We start from the raw sequence: 22,652 nt of genomic DNA on the forward strand, positions 1-22,652 counted from the left end.
CTAGTGATTTCCTACTACTAAATTTAAAAAAAAACAAAAAAAAACAGAGATTCTAATTATTGGACAAAAAACTTCCCCCGTAATAATCTAGAATACTGTCTAACACTTGATGGCTGCTCTGTTAAGTCTTCGTCATCGGTTAGGAACCTGGGTGTGCTCTTTGATACCAATCTTTCATTTTAAAGTCACGTGTCTAGTATCTGTAAAACCACATTTTTCCATCTTAAAAATATATCTAAATTACGCCAAATGCTCTCAATGAAAAATGCGGAACAATTAGTTCATGCGTTCATGACCTAAAGGCTAGATTATTGTAATGCTCTACTGGGTGGTTGTCCTGCACGCTTAATAAACAAACTACAGCTGGTCCAGAACGCAGCAGCTCGAGTTCTTACCAGAACCAGGAAGTATGACTATATTAGCCAGGTTCTGTCAACACTGCACTGGCTCCCTATTAAACATCGCATAAATTTTAAAATATTGCTGATTACTTACAAAGCACTAAATGGTTTAGCTCCGCAGTACTTGAGCGATCTCTTAACGCATTATAGTCCTCCACGTCTATTGCGATCTCAAAATTCCGGCAAGTTGATAATACCTAGAATATCAAAATCGACTGCTGGCGGTAGATCCTTTTCCTATTTAGCACCAAAACTCTTCTTCCTACCATTGTCCGGGAAGCAGACACACTCAGTTCAAAGCTAGATTAAAAACACATCTCTTTGACCTAGCATACACATAACACATTATACTTCTATAATCCAATGTTAGGCTGCATAGATAAGGTCAACTGGAACCGGGAACACTTCCCATAAATCCTGATGTACTCGTTACATCATAAGAAGAATGGCATCTACGCTAATTTTAGTGTCTTTGTTGAAAGAACCTGACGAAGGACCTTCGCCTGGACCCGATGACAACGCAGTGCTGAAGTGCCAACTAGTCTCTCCCTATCGAGGATCCCTTTACCACTCTACAGATAAAGCATTGTCGGGAAAATTCGTTTCGCGTACCTACCCCGAAGTGACCAAATAAAATAAAATTCTGTATCAAAATTTATAAGGAAAGACCAGTACTTTGTTTAGCAAGCCTAAACAAAGTACTGTAGGGAATTCCAAACCTGCGCACATATATTCAAACGCACATAACTATAGAACCAATTCTTAATGCACATGTGAACGCCATCAGCGTTTATCACAGGTTCGCGTTTAAAGTCTATGTAGAGAGAATGGTGTCGTCTTAGCGGCCCCTAATTTAATAACAAATGATCGTTGCGACGGAAGCAAATCAATCAAAACTAACTTTAGCTGGAAAATACTGTAACTTTATTAAAGAACCGCTATAAAGCCAAAACAATGTCTGTTACCCTAAATTACACGTTTGTCTCTGTAAAGCTGCTTTGAAACAATCTACATTGTTAAAAGCGCTATATAAATGAGGATGACTTGACTTGAGCGAGCTATTAACGCATTATAGTCCTTCATGTCTACTACGATCTCAAAACGACTGTGGGGAGTATCCTTTTCCTATTTAGCACCTAAACTCTGGAATAGTCTTCCTAGCATTGTTCGGGATGCAGACACGCTCTCTTTAACCTGGCAAACACAACACATTATCAATTTCTATTATTCAAATCATTACTGTTAGGCAGCATAAATTAGGTCAACCGGAACCGGGAACACTTCCCATAACACCTGATGCACTCATTACATCATAAGAAGAATGGCATCTATGCTAATATTAGTTTCTATGTTTATCCCGAGGTTTTCCCTAGTCAGCCGGAACCTGGCCATATCCAAATCAGATGAAGGACATGTGCCTGGACACGACGACAACGCAGCCCTTAAGAGTCAGCAAAGACCGTTTCAACTAGACTTTCCCTCGCAAAGGCCTCATCGACACAACAAAAGTTGTTTTTCTTCACGACAAAAGTTTTTTTTTCCAAAATGATTCCCATTCACATGGATTAACAGAAACGGCTAAAACGCTGTATTATGCATGCCAGACAAGTTCTTGGCGATGTCACTTTGTTAAGAAAGACTACATGGCCTCGCACATTTTATTTTTTACAATGGAAATTAATCAATCAAAAACTTACTTAAGCTGGACAGTGACTCACTTCTAAAGCTACTCTACAGCCAAAATAATCTGTTGCATTAATTTCCTCTTATCACTGTAAAGCTCCTTTGAAACAATCTGCATTTTATAAAGCGGAATATAAATGAGGTGGCTTGACCAGAGACTGTGCGCCAATTTTCATGTTCAACAAGCAGATGAATGTCCTCCCCACTAACATGACCTTTTGTGCCTGAACAAGCACGTATGAACAACGCAATATATTACAAAATACAATTAACGAAAAACATTAAACGAACTGACCTCTATCGCCGCTCTGTGTCTGACTGAACTCAAATATCCCTCCTGGTCCGCATCGATTTAAACTGGGTGTTCACGTGTGGCAAACTCGCCACCAACTGGAAAGGGGTTGGACATTACACCCTCAGTGTAATATTTAGTTGAAAGTTTTTGATATTTTCTGCCTTTACCACATGTGTTCTGCCTTTACCACATGTGTTGTTGAATGATTGTTTATTAACTAAATGAATTACAGTAATACTTGCATATGATGATGTAATGAACACTGTTTTAAGGTCCAAGTCTCTACTTCATTTCAAGTGAGAATACTATATCAACAGCAGTTTATGAGCTCATTTATAGCAGACCTTCAAGCTAACCTTTTAAAAATTCCCTACAGTCTCTGTGCTCACATCGTCCTGGACACCAATATTTTAACGATTCATTAAAAAAATTAAACCGTCTCGACCGAGAGATTCAGTATGGAAATATAGGTTAATATCAAGGTTAATATTTTAGTAGTATTATAACACTGTGAGTGTATATTAGCACTATTTGTTGTGTTTGCTTGTGGGATCTGACAGAGAGCTTGCACCCAGAAACAGTGATGCGTGACAGACTAAACAAGCTAATTGAGAATTGCCAAATGTTACTGGTTGGCATCAACTACTGAAACTATTGTATCGTGACAACCCTATTGCTTACCATTGTCTCAAAAGAAAAAGTTTTTTTTTTTCATAAAGGATGTAGACACAATATCCTGACAACTATCTAAATGTTGCTACTGTTTATTCCTGTGAAAAACAGGATGTTTTCTACAGGATGTTTTCTGTTGCTTTAGTGTTTTTGAGAACCTATACCAATGAAGAACAACATGTTGCAACACTCACTGTTTACAGGAAGTGACAGGAAATTCACATATCTGTATTTTACCAGCACTCAATCAGTGGTATAACACTGTGTGTCCACCATATTTCCTCTGTTAGTTTCAGTTGCTTGCAAACTCAATGTATTACAATAACAACAAACCTGGCATTGTAGGAGCTGGAAGTCTCTGGCCGTCTGCTGTGAGAGTTCCCTCATATGCAACAGTTATGTCATAGACAGCATCCAGATGTTCCTTCATAGTCTCAATGGCAACGTGTGACGCTTTCATTCTTGGTGTTAAAATGTGCTTCAGCACAGAAAGTCCTGCAACAGGCAAGACAACATGACTATTACAAGTAAATTTAGTTTGAGTTAGTGGAGTTAGTGATCTAGTATATGGGGACAACATCTAGAAATGTGAGCTATTTATTAGTGATAGACGATATATAGTGTTAGGCTTACAATGCTTTTGGGAAAGGCTGCCCAAGTACAAAGTAAAAACAAATGTCACCGACTGTCTCTATGATATACTTACTGTAGGCTTAAGCCCCGTTCACACCGCCAGCGACACGCAGCGACAAAGCGACATGATCCCATTAATTTCAATGGAGCGCTGGCGACTTCCGGCGACACGAGCGACAGTGACTGTTGGCGACAGAATGTGGGCGTGTCAACCGACACGAGACGCGCGACAAAAGTTCAGAAATTTCAACTTTATGCAAATGAGAAGCGATTTTCGCGAGCGACAACCAATAGGAAAGAAGACTTTCAGTGGAGCTCAGCTCACGTCACGGTCTCGAGTGCAGGCAAGACAGAAGAGTTTGAGGGCGATTTTACTGTTATATATGATTTGACTGTAACCACATACATGGATATAATAAAATGATGCATGGAAAAGAAACTGTCGACAGTATCAGTGAGTTTAATTCACACATTTAGTTCGAGTGTTGTAATTATGATGCAAGTTTAGCACTGCTGCAGTTCATTTTACAGTTTCCCCTGCATTATGTTGACTATTAGGGACAAGAAAATTTATTATTTGTCAAATTCGAATGACGTTTTAGTAATTTATGAGAGTATGAGTTAATCTGTTGATTGATCGATCGTTAATCCAGTAGGCTAAATGATTTAATCCACTGAACACTGCTTGTGGTAATATAAAAGTACTCTCCCAACAGAACACTGTTTCTTTTGTACAATATAGTTGTATATATCACTTGTGATGGTATTTTGTATAGATATGGCCAGACGTGCAGTCTACCAGTCACATTAGAGCGACAGCACTACGAACGCCCACAAGCGACTTCACAGTACAGAGACTAGCGACATACAGCGACAAAGTCGCTGGCAGTGTGAACGGGGCTTTAAAGGGATAAATGAAAAATTTTCCTTTATGTCTTTTTGTACTATTTTTGCAAGAAAGTTTTGGTTGCATGGGTTTTCAATGGATGGACAAAATGATGAGAGAATATAAAAAATATATTCATTTGTTTTCTGAAGATGAACGATAGCAGTGTTTCCCACAGAATTAGATTCGATTTGCGGTGGTGTGGTGTTTGGGGCCCGGGGATGGGGGGGGGGGGGGGTTGATTAAGTTTATATATATATATATATATATATATATATATATATATATATATATATATATATATATATATATATATATATATATATATATATATAAAAATGTTTATATATCATATATTTTTATTGACAAGTACACATTCCCATTGCCAACACTTAGTGTCAGATAACTTAAAGACTTTGCCATTGCTACACTTTCTATGCTATGACTGCTCCACAGACTTTTTGTTGCAAATTTTGCTCACACACAAACCTGGAACTGGACACACACACACACACACACACACACACACACACACACACACACACACACACACACACACACACACACACACACACACACACACACACACACACACACACACACACACACACACACACACACACACACACACACACACACACACACACACACACACACACACACACACACTCACAAACTTACTGACACACTCAAACACAGGCTCACACACTCAAACACAGGCTCACACATTCAAAAAGACTCACACACACAGACACACACTCAGACCCAAACACAGACTCAGACACACACAGGCTCACACACACACACCAAACTGGACCTGGAGGTGGACACACACAGACTCAGACACACACACGCACACCTGGAGATTGAGGTGGACAAAAACCAACACACACCAACCTTAACCTGGAGATAATAATAATATAATGTCTAGTCTGGTGGCTGTGATATGAACCTACCAACGTCCGTTGCAATGATTTTTGGAATGACTGATCGCGAGAGGAACAAATTACGTTTTAGTCGCATAACATCGGTTAATGGAAACGCCGTCATTTCGCAATAGTTGTTAATTGATATTTAGAAAAAAAAAAATCGCAAAAGTTTTGCGCGAATCTGTAATGAAACGCGACCGCGCTTAACATCTAGACAACTTCTCAGAGTTATGTTGAGCAACAGTGTTCATTATACTAACCATTCAACTCCGGATTGATTCTGGAATCTTCGCTGGGGGAATAAGCATTAAGCACCGGCAACAATCCGCCCTCTAAATGCTCATGTTTTGATTCAGATCGTGCGGTAAGAGAAGGAGGGGCTAGTCGTGCCTCCATAGTCAGTTTGTGAGAGAGAGGGGGAGCAAGCAGCGCGAATAAAATACAATTTTACCCATATTAAATAGTTAAAAAATCTGAATCAATCCGTGGCGGTCAGCGTTGATATGTGGCGGGCCGCCACAAATTAATGAATGTATGGGAAACCCTGGATAGTCTTGATTTGGAATAACATGACGGTGAGTAAACAATGACAATCTTCATTTATGGGTAAACTATCCCTTTAAGATTCTTTGAGAAATGCAGCCATGGCAGCCTAGAAATCTAGACGCACCCTAGCGGCAGCAAAATTTATTTTGCAGCCAGTGTGGTCTAGCAACTCTCCGGTGACTTGAAAACAAAGAATGGCTGCTGCTGCTGGCGAACAGCGGTCTTTCGAATCGGCTTTGGCCGCAACTCTGGAGGACTTGGAGTTAAGCTTTTCTTTGAGAAAAGAGCAAAGAACGGCACTTAAGTCATTTTTTAAAAAGGAAGATGTGTTCAGAGTTTTGCTGACTGGATACGGCAAAAGTTTAATATACCAACTACAGGTTCCCAACACCTTGGTTAACTTCAAATTCAAGGACCTTTCAAGGACTTTCCAGGTCCAATACCCTCAAATTCAAGGACTTAATGAGGGGACACACATGTGGTGTCCAACAACAAACGCTGAGGTTCCATCATAGTAGTTTTGTGCACGCATGAACATCATGGCAACATACAACACAAAGTACCTCACGCGGGAAACACTTAACGTAATGCGTAAATGCGCGCAAGTAACATAAAATCAAGCAAGCTAGTGTGCATAGGCCACGAAGTGTTGGCGAAATAAAACATTAGTGGACCAGAGGGAATAATATGGAATTTTTTTCAAGACAACTTCTTGCACAAAATAAATTCAAACACTTTCAAGGACCTGTATCTATGTATGTTTATTTTCAAAAACTTTCCAGGGCCTTGAAATAATTTTTTCAGATTGACAAACTTTCAGGGATTTCAAGGACCCGTGGGAACCCTGCAACTACCCTTCTTCGTTGCTCTGATTGGTTGTAGCGCTATCCTATTTGTGTGCAGAGGGATTTTGAGAGACAACCGTTTATCCTGCCCCTCGGATTGAGCCGTGCCAATGGTGAGTTGCCAGACCAAACATCTTGATGTAGGTCTGGCTTGTCAGGCTATAGCCATGGCTGATTAATTGACCAGTTAACTGAAATTGCCATTCCACTGAGTTTCAGTTCAAAGTCTACAGATATGTCGAATAATTCTGTTTTCAAATATCAAATAGAAGTGAATTCTAAGTAAATTTTAACTGAAAAAAAGTGTTCACTCTTGCTAATTTTCATTTAATAAATTCACCCTAAAATGCATATTATAGATCTTATTGTGAACAATATATTTTGTATATACATTACAATACAGAGGTACGTACAAAATACCTGTTTCTACTTCTGTTCCATTGTGATTTATATAAAAGAGTTCATATCTGAAGGGCAGCTTAATAGAGGAAAAACAATACCTTCTTTAGAGGCAAAAGCCTGACTGTCACTGATTACTTTCTTGAGCTCAGGGTTGTAACGGGTTCCCTCTGGGAAAATGACAAGATACATCTGTGTAGAAAAAAAAAAGTGGAACAGAGTCATAAAAAATGCAGCGCTTACTACTCTTAGTGAATTATGACTATCACAGTCGTGGGACAGGGCAATTCTAGGTAGACATTACTCAGTTGTGTCACAGAGAAAAAATGCAAAACTCGGGAATATCAAATATGGGAAAGGGACGCAGAATTCCATTATCCCCTTGCACATGAAGAAAGAGGAAGGGCTTGGCTCCAACAAACAGTAATGACAGGAACATTTATGAGACAGCTGGATAGCTCAAATAGTGTCATGGGAAAAAACTATTTTAGTCCCAAAAATTCCATACAGGCACAGAGATAAGTAGAGGGCACTTTTCATTGTCTGGAAAAAGGTTACGTTCATATTTTTTACAAAAATTATATAATACAAAAATAACAATAAATATATAAAATATAGCTGCAAGCAGCAATTACCGGGGCCAAGCAGAATAAGATGACAAGACGTGTCAGACCAACTGCAACAATGAGCAATTAAAGACATTTAAAGAGGATTTTAGGCAAAATGCCTGAAAAAAATCATAGAAACAGTAAATAAAAATATGATTTAATGGATTATCACTTTCGACCAATAGGTGGCGCAGTTACAAAACTGATGTGATATGGTCAGAGTGAAGTGATGGTCTGAATCCGATAAAGCGTTGCAGGGATACAGCCCTACGACTGTTTTTGCAAGCGCTACGTAAAATTTGTTCGAGCATTTATCGAAAACGGTTTGACGGATCAATTTGAATTCCATAACTTTTAGTCATCACTGCCTGAAGATGATCTGGTTCAATTTTCGTGCAAATCGGACAAACTGTCTAGGACGAGTTCGAATAAGTAGGTTTTTAGAAAAATTCAAAATGGCGGCCATATTTTAATTACGGAAAATGACGTCATATGGTGCAATCGAATCGTCATGAGCTCAGAAATCAGAGGAAAAAAGAATTATGCTGATTGGCCTTACGGTTCAAAAGTTATTAACAAAATAAAAGTGAAACTTTGGACAGGTGGTGGCGCTAGAGGGAATGACTTAGAAACACCAAAATTGGTGTATTTAATGTTGGGACTGTCCTCTATCAGAATGTCAAACCAAAACAACTTTCCCGCAATCGGTTCTATGGGCTGCCATAGACACCCTAGTCGGAAGAATAATAATAATAAGAACGGGAACAGATACAATAGGTGCCTCCGCACCTTCGGTGCTTGGCCCCTAATAATAAGAACCGGAACAGGTACAATAGGTGCCTCCGCACCTTCGGTGCTTGGCCCCTAATTAATTGAACAATAATTTAACATTAATTCAACCCCTCTCTGCAACCATGTAGCTCCATTCTGGTAAAAAAAAAAAAAAAAAAAAAAAAACTTCTAAATCATCAATTTTTTGATTATTTTCTTTTTGTTAAAAATTTAGACACAAACCAAACTATTTAATAAATTATAATCTAAATTAATTTAGAGTCTGAAATAAGTGCAAAATCAAGGATTAGATTGACAAAAAAAAGATAAAGCTAATGTGATTAAATGGATACTTGTTATGAGGGACCAAGCACTGAAAATGTGCATAGCTTTATTGCTCTCTTAACTCAATTTGGTGTGCATCTCGTACATACAGTGTTGGTCAGAATTATTTGCCCCCTTGGTAAATATGATCAAAGATGGCTGTAAAAAATAAATCTGCATCGTTTATCGTTTTGATATTTTATTTTTTTAAAACTGCAAAAATCTAACCTTATATTGAAATAAAAGAATTGAAAGTGGGGGTCAGATGAAAAAAAAAAAAAAAAAAAAAATCGCTTTTTTGGCAGCAAACACTTAAGATGGGTTTGGTGCACACAGATATAAAAAAGTACCCGTGTGTAAAATGAAATACTCTGCTGTATCTTTAATTCTGTAGGCCTAATTGTCTGCCAGAGGTCCTGGACATCTTGTTCAGATACATGGCATCATGGATTCGATCAAATACCAACAGATAAAAAATCAAAACCTGACAACCTGTGCTAGAAATCTTATAACGGGCCATGTTTGGATCTTCCAACAGGACAGTGATCCAAAAACAAACATCAAAACAAAAATGGGTCACTGATGTAAGAAATTGTAGTCTGCCTAAACCCAGATTCCACTCCTAAATATATTTTAGAATGAGCTCATCCCCAAAATGGCTTAATTATCATAGAGATTAAGGCAGTCAAGTTATATTGTTTCTTGACCATTTGAGTTGATCACATCCTGAGCAAATGGTAGTCAATAGTAGAATGGGACTGGGTGTGGGACACAGAGAACCTTCTCAGACAATGGGGTGTCTCAACTTCATTAACATACAGACCACAGCTGTTACAATAAGGGCAACTTAATTTACATTAAGAGTTGTAAACTGTAACAGGATAAAAGGTTTAAGATTTGGATGTTCTGGGTTCATTCTGACGCCAGTGAACCCAAGGTGCTTTGTGTACCTTGCCACTGCTATGCTGTAATAAACTTCATTTTTGAGATCTTCGACGTCCACATCATTTTTTCTTACACTGAGCACAAAACCAAGCATCTACAATGGCCATCCCAGTCCCCAGACCTGAACCCTATAGAAAATGAGTGGGCTGAACTGAAGAGAAGTGCCAACATGGATCTGGGAATCTGAAGGATCTGGAGAGATTCTGTATGGAGGAATGGTCTCTGATCTCTTGTCAGGTGTTCTCAAAATTCATCAGGCATTATAGTAGAAGACTCAAGAGTTATCTTGGAAAAAGGAGATTGCAAAAAGTATTTAATAAAAAGGGACAAATAATTGCTTCCAACGTGTTTTGGAGAAAAACATTTATTTCATAGTGTGATTTCCCCCCCACTTTCAATTCTTTTACTTCAATGAAAGGTTAGATTTTTGCTAATTTTTTTTTAATTTTTTTTTTAATTAACAATGCAGATTCATTTTTTACAGCGATCTTTGATCATATTTACCAAGGGAGCAATTTATTCTGACCAGCACTGTACATACAAGAAGTTAGTCATTTTGAATTTTGTCAAGGTTATTGCAGTGAACTTTTAAATAATCCTACAGGGGATTCATGTGATCATCTCCAAACTTGTTAAACAATGCCAAGACATTGAGGATGCTAAATTGCAAATAGATCTTTGATATCTCAAATGGTGTCACCGTGGTGGGGCAATCAATTTATGGCGAAAAAAGGTAAAAAGGAAGTGCATTATTATACATCCTTCATGCATTGAGTGATTTAGAACAAACTTGAGCAGTATGTTTTGTGAAGGTTGACCCATGGATGCGACTATTGTGAGTCGCTGTTATAGTGCCGCCAATTGGCAGCAGGAAGTGGGTCACTTTTAAAATGCTTTGAAATGGCCCTCTTAATTTTACCCGAATCATGTCAATCTTGGTCAGAATATTGTCAAGACGTGGCTGATATAAATCTGTTAAAGTACCCCCATTATACTTGTTTGAAATATTACCTATCATGAAGTGAGTAATATAGCTCTCTGTGAATGTAAAAGGTCTGCAAAATCATCATAAACGAACTCCACATGGCTCCAGGGGGTTAATAAAGGCCTTCTGAAGCGATGAGTTTGTGTTTTGCATGTTACAAAGTAAAATTCTAGCTTCCGGCCAAACAGCCATACGCAGTCTACTTTTGCGTCCAAAGCTCAACTTGTGACGTCAGAAGTAGCGTAAATATCAGCAGTACGTCACATTACTCGCATAAGTTGCGCTTTAGACTTACATGCAAGTTATTACTTAGTTAGTTAGACTTAGAAGCTACTAATTTTACTTTATAAAGTTTTAAGTATGGATATTTTTCTTACACAAACACTTCGCTTCAGAAGGCCTTTTATTAACCCCACGGAGCCGTGTGGAGTTTGTTTATGATGGATAAGATGCACTTTTATGGACTTCAAAACAGAAACAGCAATTCACTGCCATTATAAAACTTGGAAGAGCCAGGACATTTTTAAAAATAACTCCAATTGTATTCGTATGAAAGAAGAATGTCATATATACCTAGGGCAGGGATGGGCAACTTTGGTCCTGGAGGGCCACTGTCCTACAGAGTTTAGCTCCAACCCTGAAAAAAAAAAAAAATCACCTGCCTGTAACTTTCTAGTAATCCTGAGAACCTTGATTAGCTTGTTCAGGTGTGTTTGATTAGGGTTGGAGCTAAACTCTGTAGGACATTGGCCCTCCAGGACCGAAGTTGCCCATCCCTGACCTAGGGTGTATACACCTAGGAATGTCATACACACCATGAATTGAGGGTGAGTAAAAACTTTTTGGGTGAACAGGGAACTACACTGCGACCAAAATGGTCGCATATGCGACCTTTTGAAATGCCATTGCGACCCTAATTTTTAATGGGTCGCAAATGTATCACTGATTATTTTTGTACCTATGTTTTAGGCAATATATGATTAACTATGAGCATTTATTAAAACAGAAATGTGTATTTTAAGAATACGTTTTATAACGTGCTCTGAGCATTCAACACATCAAGTTGGCTTCAGCCCCGCGACCGTTACCATTTTAGATTAAACGTAGGCTACTATTGTATCAGTGCTGCGCGAGCTCTCTCTCTCTCGAAACACGGACGCGCGCACACAGAGAGAGAAGATAATTTTAAAATGAAAATTGACGGGCTATACGGGTTATAGGGTTTTTTTTCTGTCAAAATGTCAGAAAGCATTTTGTATTATCTATCCGTGTTTTTAAAATTCGTTAAATGACGGACGTTTTACTGTTAACACTAAACACAGCCCTCGTTATATGTCGGATTCGTCTAACTTATACTTGATATTATTTTTAGAATAAGTGATTCGTTATGCTATTATTGGACTCCTGTCTATTCATTGTCAACTGTTTTCTATATGTTTGTATTAGCTAACATTTATGCAGCTAATGCGTGTCCTGTTTATAATGTGCAATGTTCAAACGCAAAGACAGCACGTCACAAATAGAAGCCCTTTTCCCTGTGCTATTTAGTATCATATTTGGATATTGGAATAATAAATTAAGTAGCCTATCTTTATTGTACACCTGTTTTTTTTCTGTTTTCTAGGGGTTTCTTAAATTTAGACAAGTTGACCAGCACACATTATATGCAATGCAATGCAATATAATGCATGTGTGTCCTATGTGTAAAATATTTTGCACACAGGTAAAGGTGCCCAATATCAGTCATTTCTAAAGTAAAAAATGTAAAAAAATGATTAAAATTTGTTTTCTATATAGAGATATCGGTATCGGCCATAACAGCAATATTAATATCGGTTTTTATCGGTATCGGATACTATCGGCCACAATTTTCACATCGGTGCATCGGAATAAGAGTTCAGAGTCTGCCCATCTGTGCCAACCATAGCATGTTGAAATCCATTTTGCACTTTATTGTGTACTGTATTTTCTATTGCAGTAAATCTAGCCCAACCAATGTTAAAGAAAACAAAAACAAGGCATGTGGTTTAAAATATGGCAAGTAAAATAAAAAGCACATCTGTATGCAATACAGTTTCATTATTGTTCATTATTATCCAGAGCGGCTTACTAGCGGTCAGTCTTTTTTTTCATATAAAAGTGCAAAGTTGTGGAACTCATTACCCACTGAACTTAAAACCATGACTGAGCTTAAAATGTTCACTTCTCGAGTTAAGTCTTGGATGAAATCGAAACAGGAATGTACCCATTTGTAAATAGCTAGTTTGTGTATGTAAGTGATTTATATGGTGTGTCTATAGATACGTTTTTAGGATGAAATAGAAAATGTTGTAGTGTCAACCATCCAGTCAACCATGGACTGGAGTTGAAAATTAGCACTAGCTATAAACTCTTTTTACATAGCATCAGTTACAAACTTGTTTTGTACTATGTTTAATTGATTTAATGATGAAGACATAATTCATGGAGGGAAAATAATTGTGTGGAAGTGAGGGCCTTAAATCTCTCAGTTGTAACGAGTGGTTATTTCAGGTACTGTTGCCTCTCTATCAGCAGTCTGCCCATTCTCCTCTGACAACAACCAGGCATTTTCAACCATGGAAATACTGCTCACAGGATATTTTCTCATTTTTGGACCATTCTCTGTAAACCCTAGACATGGTTGTGCAAGAAAATTCCAGTAGATCAGTTCTAAAATACTCAGACCAGCCCGTCTGGCACCAACAACCACGCCACGTTCAAAGTAACTTAACCTTTTGACGCGCACCCCCCTTTTGAGCCCAAAACATGAAAATGACATGCTTGGACTCAAATGTTTGGCTTTCCTAAACCCTTTGGAGAATAAGCATAGTTGTGGTATCATTTGAAAGACGACAAATAGAGCTTTATTTTCTAGTTTTATAAGAATTAATACAAGTAAAAAAATAAAAAAATAAAAATAAAATAAGGATAGACATGCATAGATATTTTGGAATGGAAAAGTTTTTTAGCATACCATCTTTTTATCATTAAAAAATAAAAATAATAAAGGCACCTGTGAAAGCTAGAAATTGTGGGCACAAAACCACAAGTCTTAAGTTATGTTTCAAGTTTGAGGATGATTAAAAAAAAAAAAAATAAAAAAAAAAAAAATAATAATAGTAATAATAATAATAATAATGATAATAATAAAGAGGTTCTTACAAGGTTTTTCTCTGACTAGTGCTTTTTTTTTTTTTTAAATGGCCTTTAAAAGGGAGCTGCAAAATGCCCCTTGGTAACAAAATTATTTAAGGGCTAGAGAAGCTTTTACAGTTAATTTTACATGTGCCACATATATTAAACCATTCTTTAAAAAAATTAAAATAATTACAAACCATTTCATGATGTAAAAAATTTGTGTTTTTATATATATATAAAAAAAAAAGAACTTTACAACTGTGCACACAATTTAAGTGCTTTCATTACTAATTTCACACAAAACCTAGCTTTATACAAAAAAAAAAAAATCTTCTCGTCCTCATGAGGGAAATAGGACATTTTTGGGTGACAAGGATTTTTTTTTTTTCAAGGGATGCGGAAGAATAACAGTGATGTGACAGTGAAAGGTGCACCTGTTAGACAAGATCTGGCTGCTGAATGGTCCACTCCAGACAGCTGTACAAAATAATAACGCTGCCTCTATTGTGCACATGTGAAAGGTAAACAGCACACACGTTTTGGAATCGTCTCATCATTGGCTAAAAGTTTTGTCCGTCGAAATTTACTACAATGACAATGGAGAATATGCCTCTCAAGGCGTCACAAAATCCAACAGTACTGCTTAGATATTATAAGTAAAACTGCTGCCCTATTTTAAAAACATAGACTTTGGAGGAAGGTTCATTTGTTTGTGAGAGTCTAATGTATACGATCGTATACAGTTTTACAACAAATCGTGCTCACATTGCATTATTTCTTAAAGAACGACGATGGAGAGCAGATTGTAAACAATGGACAATATATCAATATTTCACAGACAATAAGTGCTTTTGGATGTTTTTCAATGGATGCTTGTCATGAACCTTTTACTCAAGTACGACGGATTGGATTCATCTCGCGATTGCCATTTCAAAAAGGTATGAAGTCCCGTTTTGATTTTGCATGTTGTCATTTGCCCTCCCGACACAAATTACAATATTATTACGATATTACTGTTGCTGGAGCATATATCTTAAAACAAACACCGTCGATTGACACTAAACCATTACAACTTTAAAATTATGTATAATTTGTTATCATTCTCAATATTTTTAGACAGTATTCCATATAGTAAATGTATTCCATGTTAGGGCTGTCACTTTTGTGAAAAAATCCTGTTCGATTTTTGAGACATAAGTGTTCAATGAATCGATTGTAAAATCGATTTTCCATGTCTTAAGACGTTTCCATTTTAAACGCCAAATATGGGGAAATCCACAGACAACTAACAGGCATTAGGACGAACGTAAAGAGGGCGCTTGAAACGCGCACAAGTCAACAAATTTTCCTGATGATTTATTGGCGTGAAGTTTCGTGCACAATGACAAACAGGAGTGCAACATTTTCGAAAAACAATAAGCAGAGTGGACTGCCATAGCGTAAATGAAAAACATTACTGCAGTCTTCAACATGGCTGTGTTTACGATTAAAAATGTCAAACAAATTTCGCCTACATAGGCAATTATAGACCGTAGCCCGAATCTGTATCTGTATGCATGAGACTGCCTGCATACCAGCAGAATTCACAGTTTAGTTGTAAAAAGAGACACATTATGCAGAAGTATAATTTGCAGGTATGTGTGTTTGTCAGAGCCTGCAGTTGCTATGTGACGCGCGTTCGCTGCGGGCGTATCGTGACGAGCTGGACGCGCTCCGAGAAAAGACCATTAAGATCGATTCCCTATTTTCATTTTCAAAACTTGCGTTGGTTGGTCCGATCGATTGTACAATCGATTATCGAACATAAAGTGACAGCCCTATTCCATGTAGGGCTGGGCGATATGTTAAAAATATTCTAGCGATAATTGCCTTAAAAAATATCACGATATCAGATTATATCGTCTACCGGAGACCCGCCCCTTCCCTTGTGGGAGACAACACTGCCGACATTCACCGTAAACACACATCATGTTGAGTTTGGCTGCACTTTAAATAAATCATAGCCTGCGATTCAGTAAGGTTAATTTAATGATTGAAACGTTAAAGGTTTTAGTTTAGTTAATTTAAGCTTAAACTAACATAAAACATCAGGTTTTTTGTTATAGTGTTGCTAAGAATTTACACACTGTTCATACCCAATTTGTGTTAGAAATGAATTTCATTTTGTGAGGAGAACAGATGAATACAACTGAACAGAACAAAACTCAATTTGGTGATTGCAAGAATGATAAATGCATGATGTCATGTTGAATGTGTCTTGCCTATTTTCTTTTTCATAAGGTCCGATGTTTCTCTTTCTTTTTGTCGTTATCGCCTGAGTAGACATTTCATGATGATAATTTTTAATTCCTTAATTATAACGTGCAGTGCTGTTTTTAAACTTGTATTTAAGCTATGTTGCATTTGTTATTTGTCTAAAATCAGGGATTACAAATGAAATGGTTCATTCTGCATGAGCAAAAACGGTAAGGTTATATTTCTTTCTAATTTGAGTTACAAGGTCTCCTCATAGGGCTCTTATAACGAAATCAAAATTACAGGTTTCTTTATTTAGAAATAGAAGTGATTAAAAATTATATTGGAGTAAGCAATTTTTTTTTTTAATCTACAGCAACTCTCTCAATATGCTATAGCTTAACAGAGCTGCCTGGAAACTCTGACCGGGTGCATGTGATATTCAAAGCACCGCAATTGCTTTACCCGTTTGCAAAATAACGAAACTGTATTTGTAAAACAATTTTAATTACAAGACCGGAATAAAATAGGCATACTTGATATTTTATTACTTTTTAAAATGGGAAATATCATCGCAATTCCGAATTCATAGGATATAGTTAAATTTTTTCGTCTGCAGAACAAAATAAATTACATAAAAATTAATAGCAATGTTAACATCAAATAAAGATGTGTAATCAAGAAAAAATATTTGAAAAAATTAGGAAAGTAAGGATAAATTATGTTTGACAGGGAACGCATCTCCAAAGCAGTCACATACACTCGTTGTAGTTACAGCAGTCAACGCCGAACAACAAGCAAATTCAACTAAAGATTAGGCTAATTAAATCTACAAAAGCTATTCTGTCAAGTTCAGTGAGTGATTTTATTTTTCTTTTGTTCTTTGATTAACATTAGCCTAATGTTGACAGGGGGTATAGCTATTATAGACTGTCAGTGCACGGATCCTACAGACCGACTGTTTTTCTTAAAAAAAATTCACTTAAAGGGATAGTTCACCCAAAAATGAAAATTACCCCATGATTTACTCACCCTGAAGCCATCCTAGTATGTGACATTCTTCTTTCAGACGAATACTATTGGAGTTATATTAAAAAAAAATGTCCTGGCTCTCAAGCTTTGTAATGAGAGTGAATGGGTATTTTTTTTGGAAGTCCATCAAAGCATATCCATCCATGATAAAAGTCCTCCACACAGCTCTGGCGAGTTAATAAAGGCCTTCTGAAGTGAAGCGATGCGTTATTACGTTATTATCCATATTTAAAACTTTATCGACTAAAATAACTAGCTTCCGCCAGACGGCTGTTGCATGTGAATAAATATGTGGTAACTATGGGGATATGTGAAATATATTTGTCATTTTCTCACGATATTGTCGATGATCGTCTGGTAACTGACTGTTATAATTGAAATCGCGATACTTGCCAGACATTGTCGATATACGATATTATCGTCAAACCGCCCAGCAGCCCTAATTCCATGGTAAACAGTGGCATCAAGCCTGAGGCCGAGACAGTGCGCGTCAAGAGGTTAAACCCCCTTTCTTCCCCATTCTGATGCTCAGCTTGAACTAGATCATCTCAACCATGTCTACATGCCTAAATGCATTGAACTGCTGCTCTGTGATTGACTGATTATATATTTGTGTTAAGCAGTAGAACATGTGCACTTAATAAAGTGGTATTTACACACACACACGATATGACGTCACACTCTGCTCATATGTTTTAAAAAACATAATTTAACATATGAATAGTCCTAACACTTTTTAAATAGCCCACTTAAAGTGTTTATTACAAATACATTACTAAATGCTTATGTAAAAATAAATGTAACTGAACAAAAGTTTGTGTTACATTTACAATCCTGTAAAAACAGGGGGTGCTCCAGTTCCCGTGCCCCGTTTCTGGATTTTCATACAGTGAGTGCTATGGATATATACTCACAGGTGTGCCCAGTTTGGTCTGAGATGATAGTTTCTTTTTCATGGCTCTCTCATCAAAGGTGGCACTTCTCTTCACATACACACTTCCATGCTGTGAATGACACAAAAGTTATATAGCCAGAAACACACAACCGGCCTTATTTATAAAACACTAGCAGAATGAAACTTTTGTGTAAATTGTTTATAAAACCATTCAATTCAATCCTAATTTATCTAAGTATGCATTTTTACAATATTTACATAGAAATGTATGTGTGTTTGTGTATGTGTGGGACAGTTTCCTAGAATTAGATGTTTACTCTACCTGTGAGAAATACCATCCATACAAAGGAAGCCACTTCAGACCATCTTTCAGGACATATCTTACGTGTCCAAGTGCATTTTGTCGAATGGCTAACATGTCAGCAATAATCCAATCAGCTACAATAGAGAACACAACCCTTACAAATGGTACAGTGATGTGTCAGATACAATGATACACAGACATACGTACCACAGTACTTAATAACATTGTACATATATAAAAAAAAAAATGGTTTTGCCATTGTATGAATCACAAAGATTGTGTAATGTTTATAGATAAGGTCATGTATTGACTGCAAAACAGAGACTTACCTGTGGATTGATGGTTTGATAGATAAACCACATTTTCCTTCTTTGGTATATTCCCATAAATGACAATCTGTACGGAGATTTACATTAACTTTTTAATACATTAAACAACAAAGCAAAGGCATAGATAGAATGAACATGACTTAAAGGAGAACTCCGGTCAATTTTAACATTGAGCTCATTTTTTTGTACAGTTGGAGTGCTGTCAATACAGAGAACGACGACAAAAATCGGTGTTGCCTACACAGAGTTATTCTATTTTTAAAATTTGCACCCTGTTGACTTCAATAGGGCAAGTACTAAACCTGCTTTTAGCCTCTTAACATCCTTGATGTGTCATTACAAGTGCACAGAAAATGTGAGTGATTCCTTCTGAGTGAACACGAGTGGATCTGACTGCAGTAGATGTGAAAGAAATGTATAAAAATGATGTTATTTAAGCCAGCGCAAATACCTTTGTTTACATCCTGTTTTCGGGTGAAGTCCAAAGTTGTCGATTGCCGAGTTCACGCGCGATCATAGGTACTAAACCTATGCGCGTGAACTCGGCAATCGACTACTTTGGACTTCACCCGAAAACAGGATGTAAACAAAGGTATTTGCGCTGGCTTAAATAACATCATTTTTATACATTTCTTTCACATCTACTGCAGTCAGATCCACTTGTAATGACCCATCAAGGATGTTAAGAGGCTAAAAGCAGGTTTAGTACTTGCCCTATTGAAGTCAACAGGGTGCAAATTTTAAAAATAGAATAACTCGGTGTAGGCAACACCGATTTTTGTCGTTGTTCTCTGTATTGACAGCACTCCAAATGTACAAAAAAATGAGCTCAATGTTAAAATTGACCGGAGTTCTCCTTTAACAATAGTGTATGAAAAAAGGTAATCTTGATTCTAGCATCATGGTGAATGGAAAACTGTCTTTTGTTCAACTACTACAGACAGTGAAAATAACACAAGCAGGAGTGGGATACGGCTCTATATCAGCACGACTGCGGTTTGGCCGTAGACACGAGGCCGCAGGCCATGTGCCGTAGGTGACAGTGACAAATGCAGGCATATAGAACATACAGATGGTAACATAAAAATGTCCACATTTCAGCATTTCAATGGGCTTAACACCTTAACCAGCAACCCCCACAAGACAAAAATGACATATCCAAAAAGAAGACCCTGAACTGCTAAACAGACTAGGGCTGTAGCAGTGAAGGAATTTCCCTTGTGGTGACTCAATATAGCGATATGCAATATTATCGCCATTAAGAAAAAAAAAACATTTTAAATTTATTTTCTTTGCTATAATAAATAAGTGCTACGATGTGGTCAGCAGCCACGAAGACGAAGGAGATTACAAAAAAAAAAAAAAAAACACAATGAACATGCAGGAGAATAACACAAACCACACAATGCATAAATGAGAAGTGACCAAGAACAACTGAAACATGGTTATATAAACAGGGGTAGAACAAAGGAAAGTAAACTAGACGTGAGAAATTTATACACAATTATAGCAACAAACGGACATAATCGGTAACCAGTGAAACCGGAGGTAAACAGAGAAGGGACTAAAGGAAACAGAACAGAATTAGATTACTGTACTAATACCTCTCTCCAAAAAGTATTGCATTACTTATTACTAATTTCTTTCTAAATCCCATATCACCATCAACCGGTTGAACAATATAAAGATAGACATGAAACTGCTCTTTAATTCTTTTTAAATAAATACTATAAAATTGCATAAACCATCTCTTTAACTGACCAAAGAATTTAAAGGGAGAAAAATTATATTTTATATAGAATTGTTCTGTAGTCTATGACAGAATTACATCAGAAGTAACTAATTAAATTACAGAAAAATTAAGAGTAACTCCTTACTTTACTTTTTGAATGAAAATAAATTAAAATTACAGTAATTAATTCATTAGTTAGTAAATCCATTCATAATACATCTGAGCTGCATTAAACAGTACGTGTAAATACAAATAAGTATTTTGTTGATATACTGATTTTATTTGATTGGTAAAAGCCATACAGTGTCTTATTCTGATTGACTGTATTGATTAAATGTAAGAATCTGACATAAGAGGAAACGGATATGACAATAAATTTATAAATACTGTTCATCTCTGGCTTTACTGCTCAGTGTTTTTTCAGGGTTTTGATCTTCTCTCAACTAATAAGAGCACATCCTGTATTTTATTGTATTATAATGACTATTTAATATTATCTCTAAACTTTGACTAGGCTAGGAATGTTGCATAGTAATCGTTCTAGGAACCTCAAAGTATATTTAAATTGTGTATTTTATACTACTCTATAATGATGTTCTGGTTAAGGTCATTTGTAACGTAGGCACTAGGCAGGGCTCAAACATAAACTCAAGCCCAGGGGCCCCCAGACCCCTAAAGGGGGTCGCACACCGGACGAGAAGCGCAGTGTTGCATCTAGGACAACTCAAGGTATCGCACACCGGACGCGCACTTTCTCGGTTTATGGCCAGCAATACTGTTATGTTTAAGGACATTATGAAATTAAGATAATGTCTGTATTATGTTATGATTGTACTGTATAATTAAATACAATCGTTGCCGAGTCTGCAGTCTGAACACTTTATCTCAGGGCGTACGTTAACTGAATTAATTGAGAATCTCAACTGAAAATCCGATTACATCAGCAATTTATCCATGCAGCTGATTTCTGTAAATGAATAGAAAAAAATGTGTTCGAATTTTAAAGAAGTGGCGCTGCGCTCCTCATCTGGTGTGCGACCCCCTTAAGTCCTGCCCTGCTTGTAATTATTTGTGCTAATGTTTTTAATTTGTTCATTTGTTCTTATTTTATTACTGTCTGTTTCAGGGCCATGCACAGACATTTTGAGGGGCAATTTCACTTGGCCCACGGCACCCAATGCTGGAGCAGGGCCTGGTGGCTTTTGCACATAATTTTCCTCATGCCCACAAGTTCCACGCTTATAATGTGCTAAATTCCCACAACGATTATTAGCATGCAGGTTGAATGAGTAAACTAATTCATCCCATAGGATTCATCCACATGAACAGATCAAGTCCATAATTTTAAATCTTGCTGTCAGACTGTAATTTCAGAAACGACACGAGTGAATCAGTGCAACCACATCTTCCCTCTCTCTCAGAGTTCAGTGTTCATGCGCAACCACCCGCAGTTGATTCTGATATCCTAACTTTTATTTACTGGTAATTGTGACTTTCTCACAATTCTGATTCTGTTTCTCAACAATTGAGAGATGTAAACTGGCAATTGTGAGGAAAAAAAAAAAAAGTCAGAATTGTGAGATAAAAAGTTGCAATTACCTTTTAATGTATTAATTTTTTTCTATGCTGTGGCAGAAACAAGGTTCCATACCTTCAAGTTCATTGCAGTCACAAAACTCTGGTAAGTAAATACATAGGATAATAAAATCACTTTTCTTAATTAACACCCAAATACGTGATAACACACTTTACAAACAGCTATAGTGCATATGCTTATAGTGAATTATTGTTTACATGGATTTAGCACATTATAAGCATGGAACGTATGGAAATTCTGAGCTAAAATTATAGACAATATAGGCTATGCATTGATATATTCAGGATTTATAAATACATTTTCTGAGTGACTGTTAACTATATATTCAGATTTACATTTATACATTCAGAGTTATAACTATATATTCAGGCTTATAAATATATACTCAGCTATGTATCTATATAATTAGATGCACATTTATATATTCACAATTTACATGTAATTATT

General features: G+C 36.8%; 1 protein-coding gene across 5 annotated transcripts in view; it reads right to left on the minus strand.

Annotated features, from left to right (window-relative positions):
• Window positions 1-22,652, minus strand: part of agpat5 (1-acylglycerol-3-phosphate O-acyltransferase 5 (lysophosphatidic acid acyltransferase, epsilon)) — a 70,251-nt gene that overhangs the window by 43,668 nt on the left and 3,931 nt on the right. For all 5 annotated transcript variants that reach the window (XR_014029034.1, XM_081350502.1, XM_081350500.1 and 2 more), the window contains 5 exons: window positions 18,877-18,943; window positions 18,566-18,681; window positions 18,263-18,352; window positions 7,391-7,481; window positions 3,385-3,546 (listed from right to left, as the gene is read on the minus strand). Coding sequence is in view for 4 of the 5 variants with exons in the window: in XM_081350502.1 (XP_081206628.1) it covers window positions 3,385-3,546; window positions 7,391-7,481; window positions 18,263-18,352; window positions 18,566-18,681; window positions 18,877-18,943 (526 nt within the window). In the remaining variant the exon portion in view is untranslated. The remainder of the gene's footprint in view (window positions 1-3,384; window positions 3,547-7,390; window positions 7,482-18,262; window positions 18,353-18,565; window positions 18,682-18,876; window positions 18,944-22,652) is intronic.

This window comes from Scardinius erythrophthalmus (genome assembly GCF_964197995.2).
Source record: "Scardinius erythrophthalmus genome assembly, chromosome: 21".
Classification (NCBI taxonomy): Eukaryota; Metazoa; Chordata; class Actinopteri; order Cypriniformes; family Leuciscidae; genus Scardinius; species Scardinius erythrophthalmus.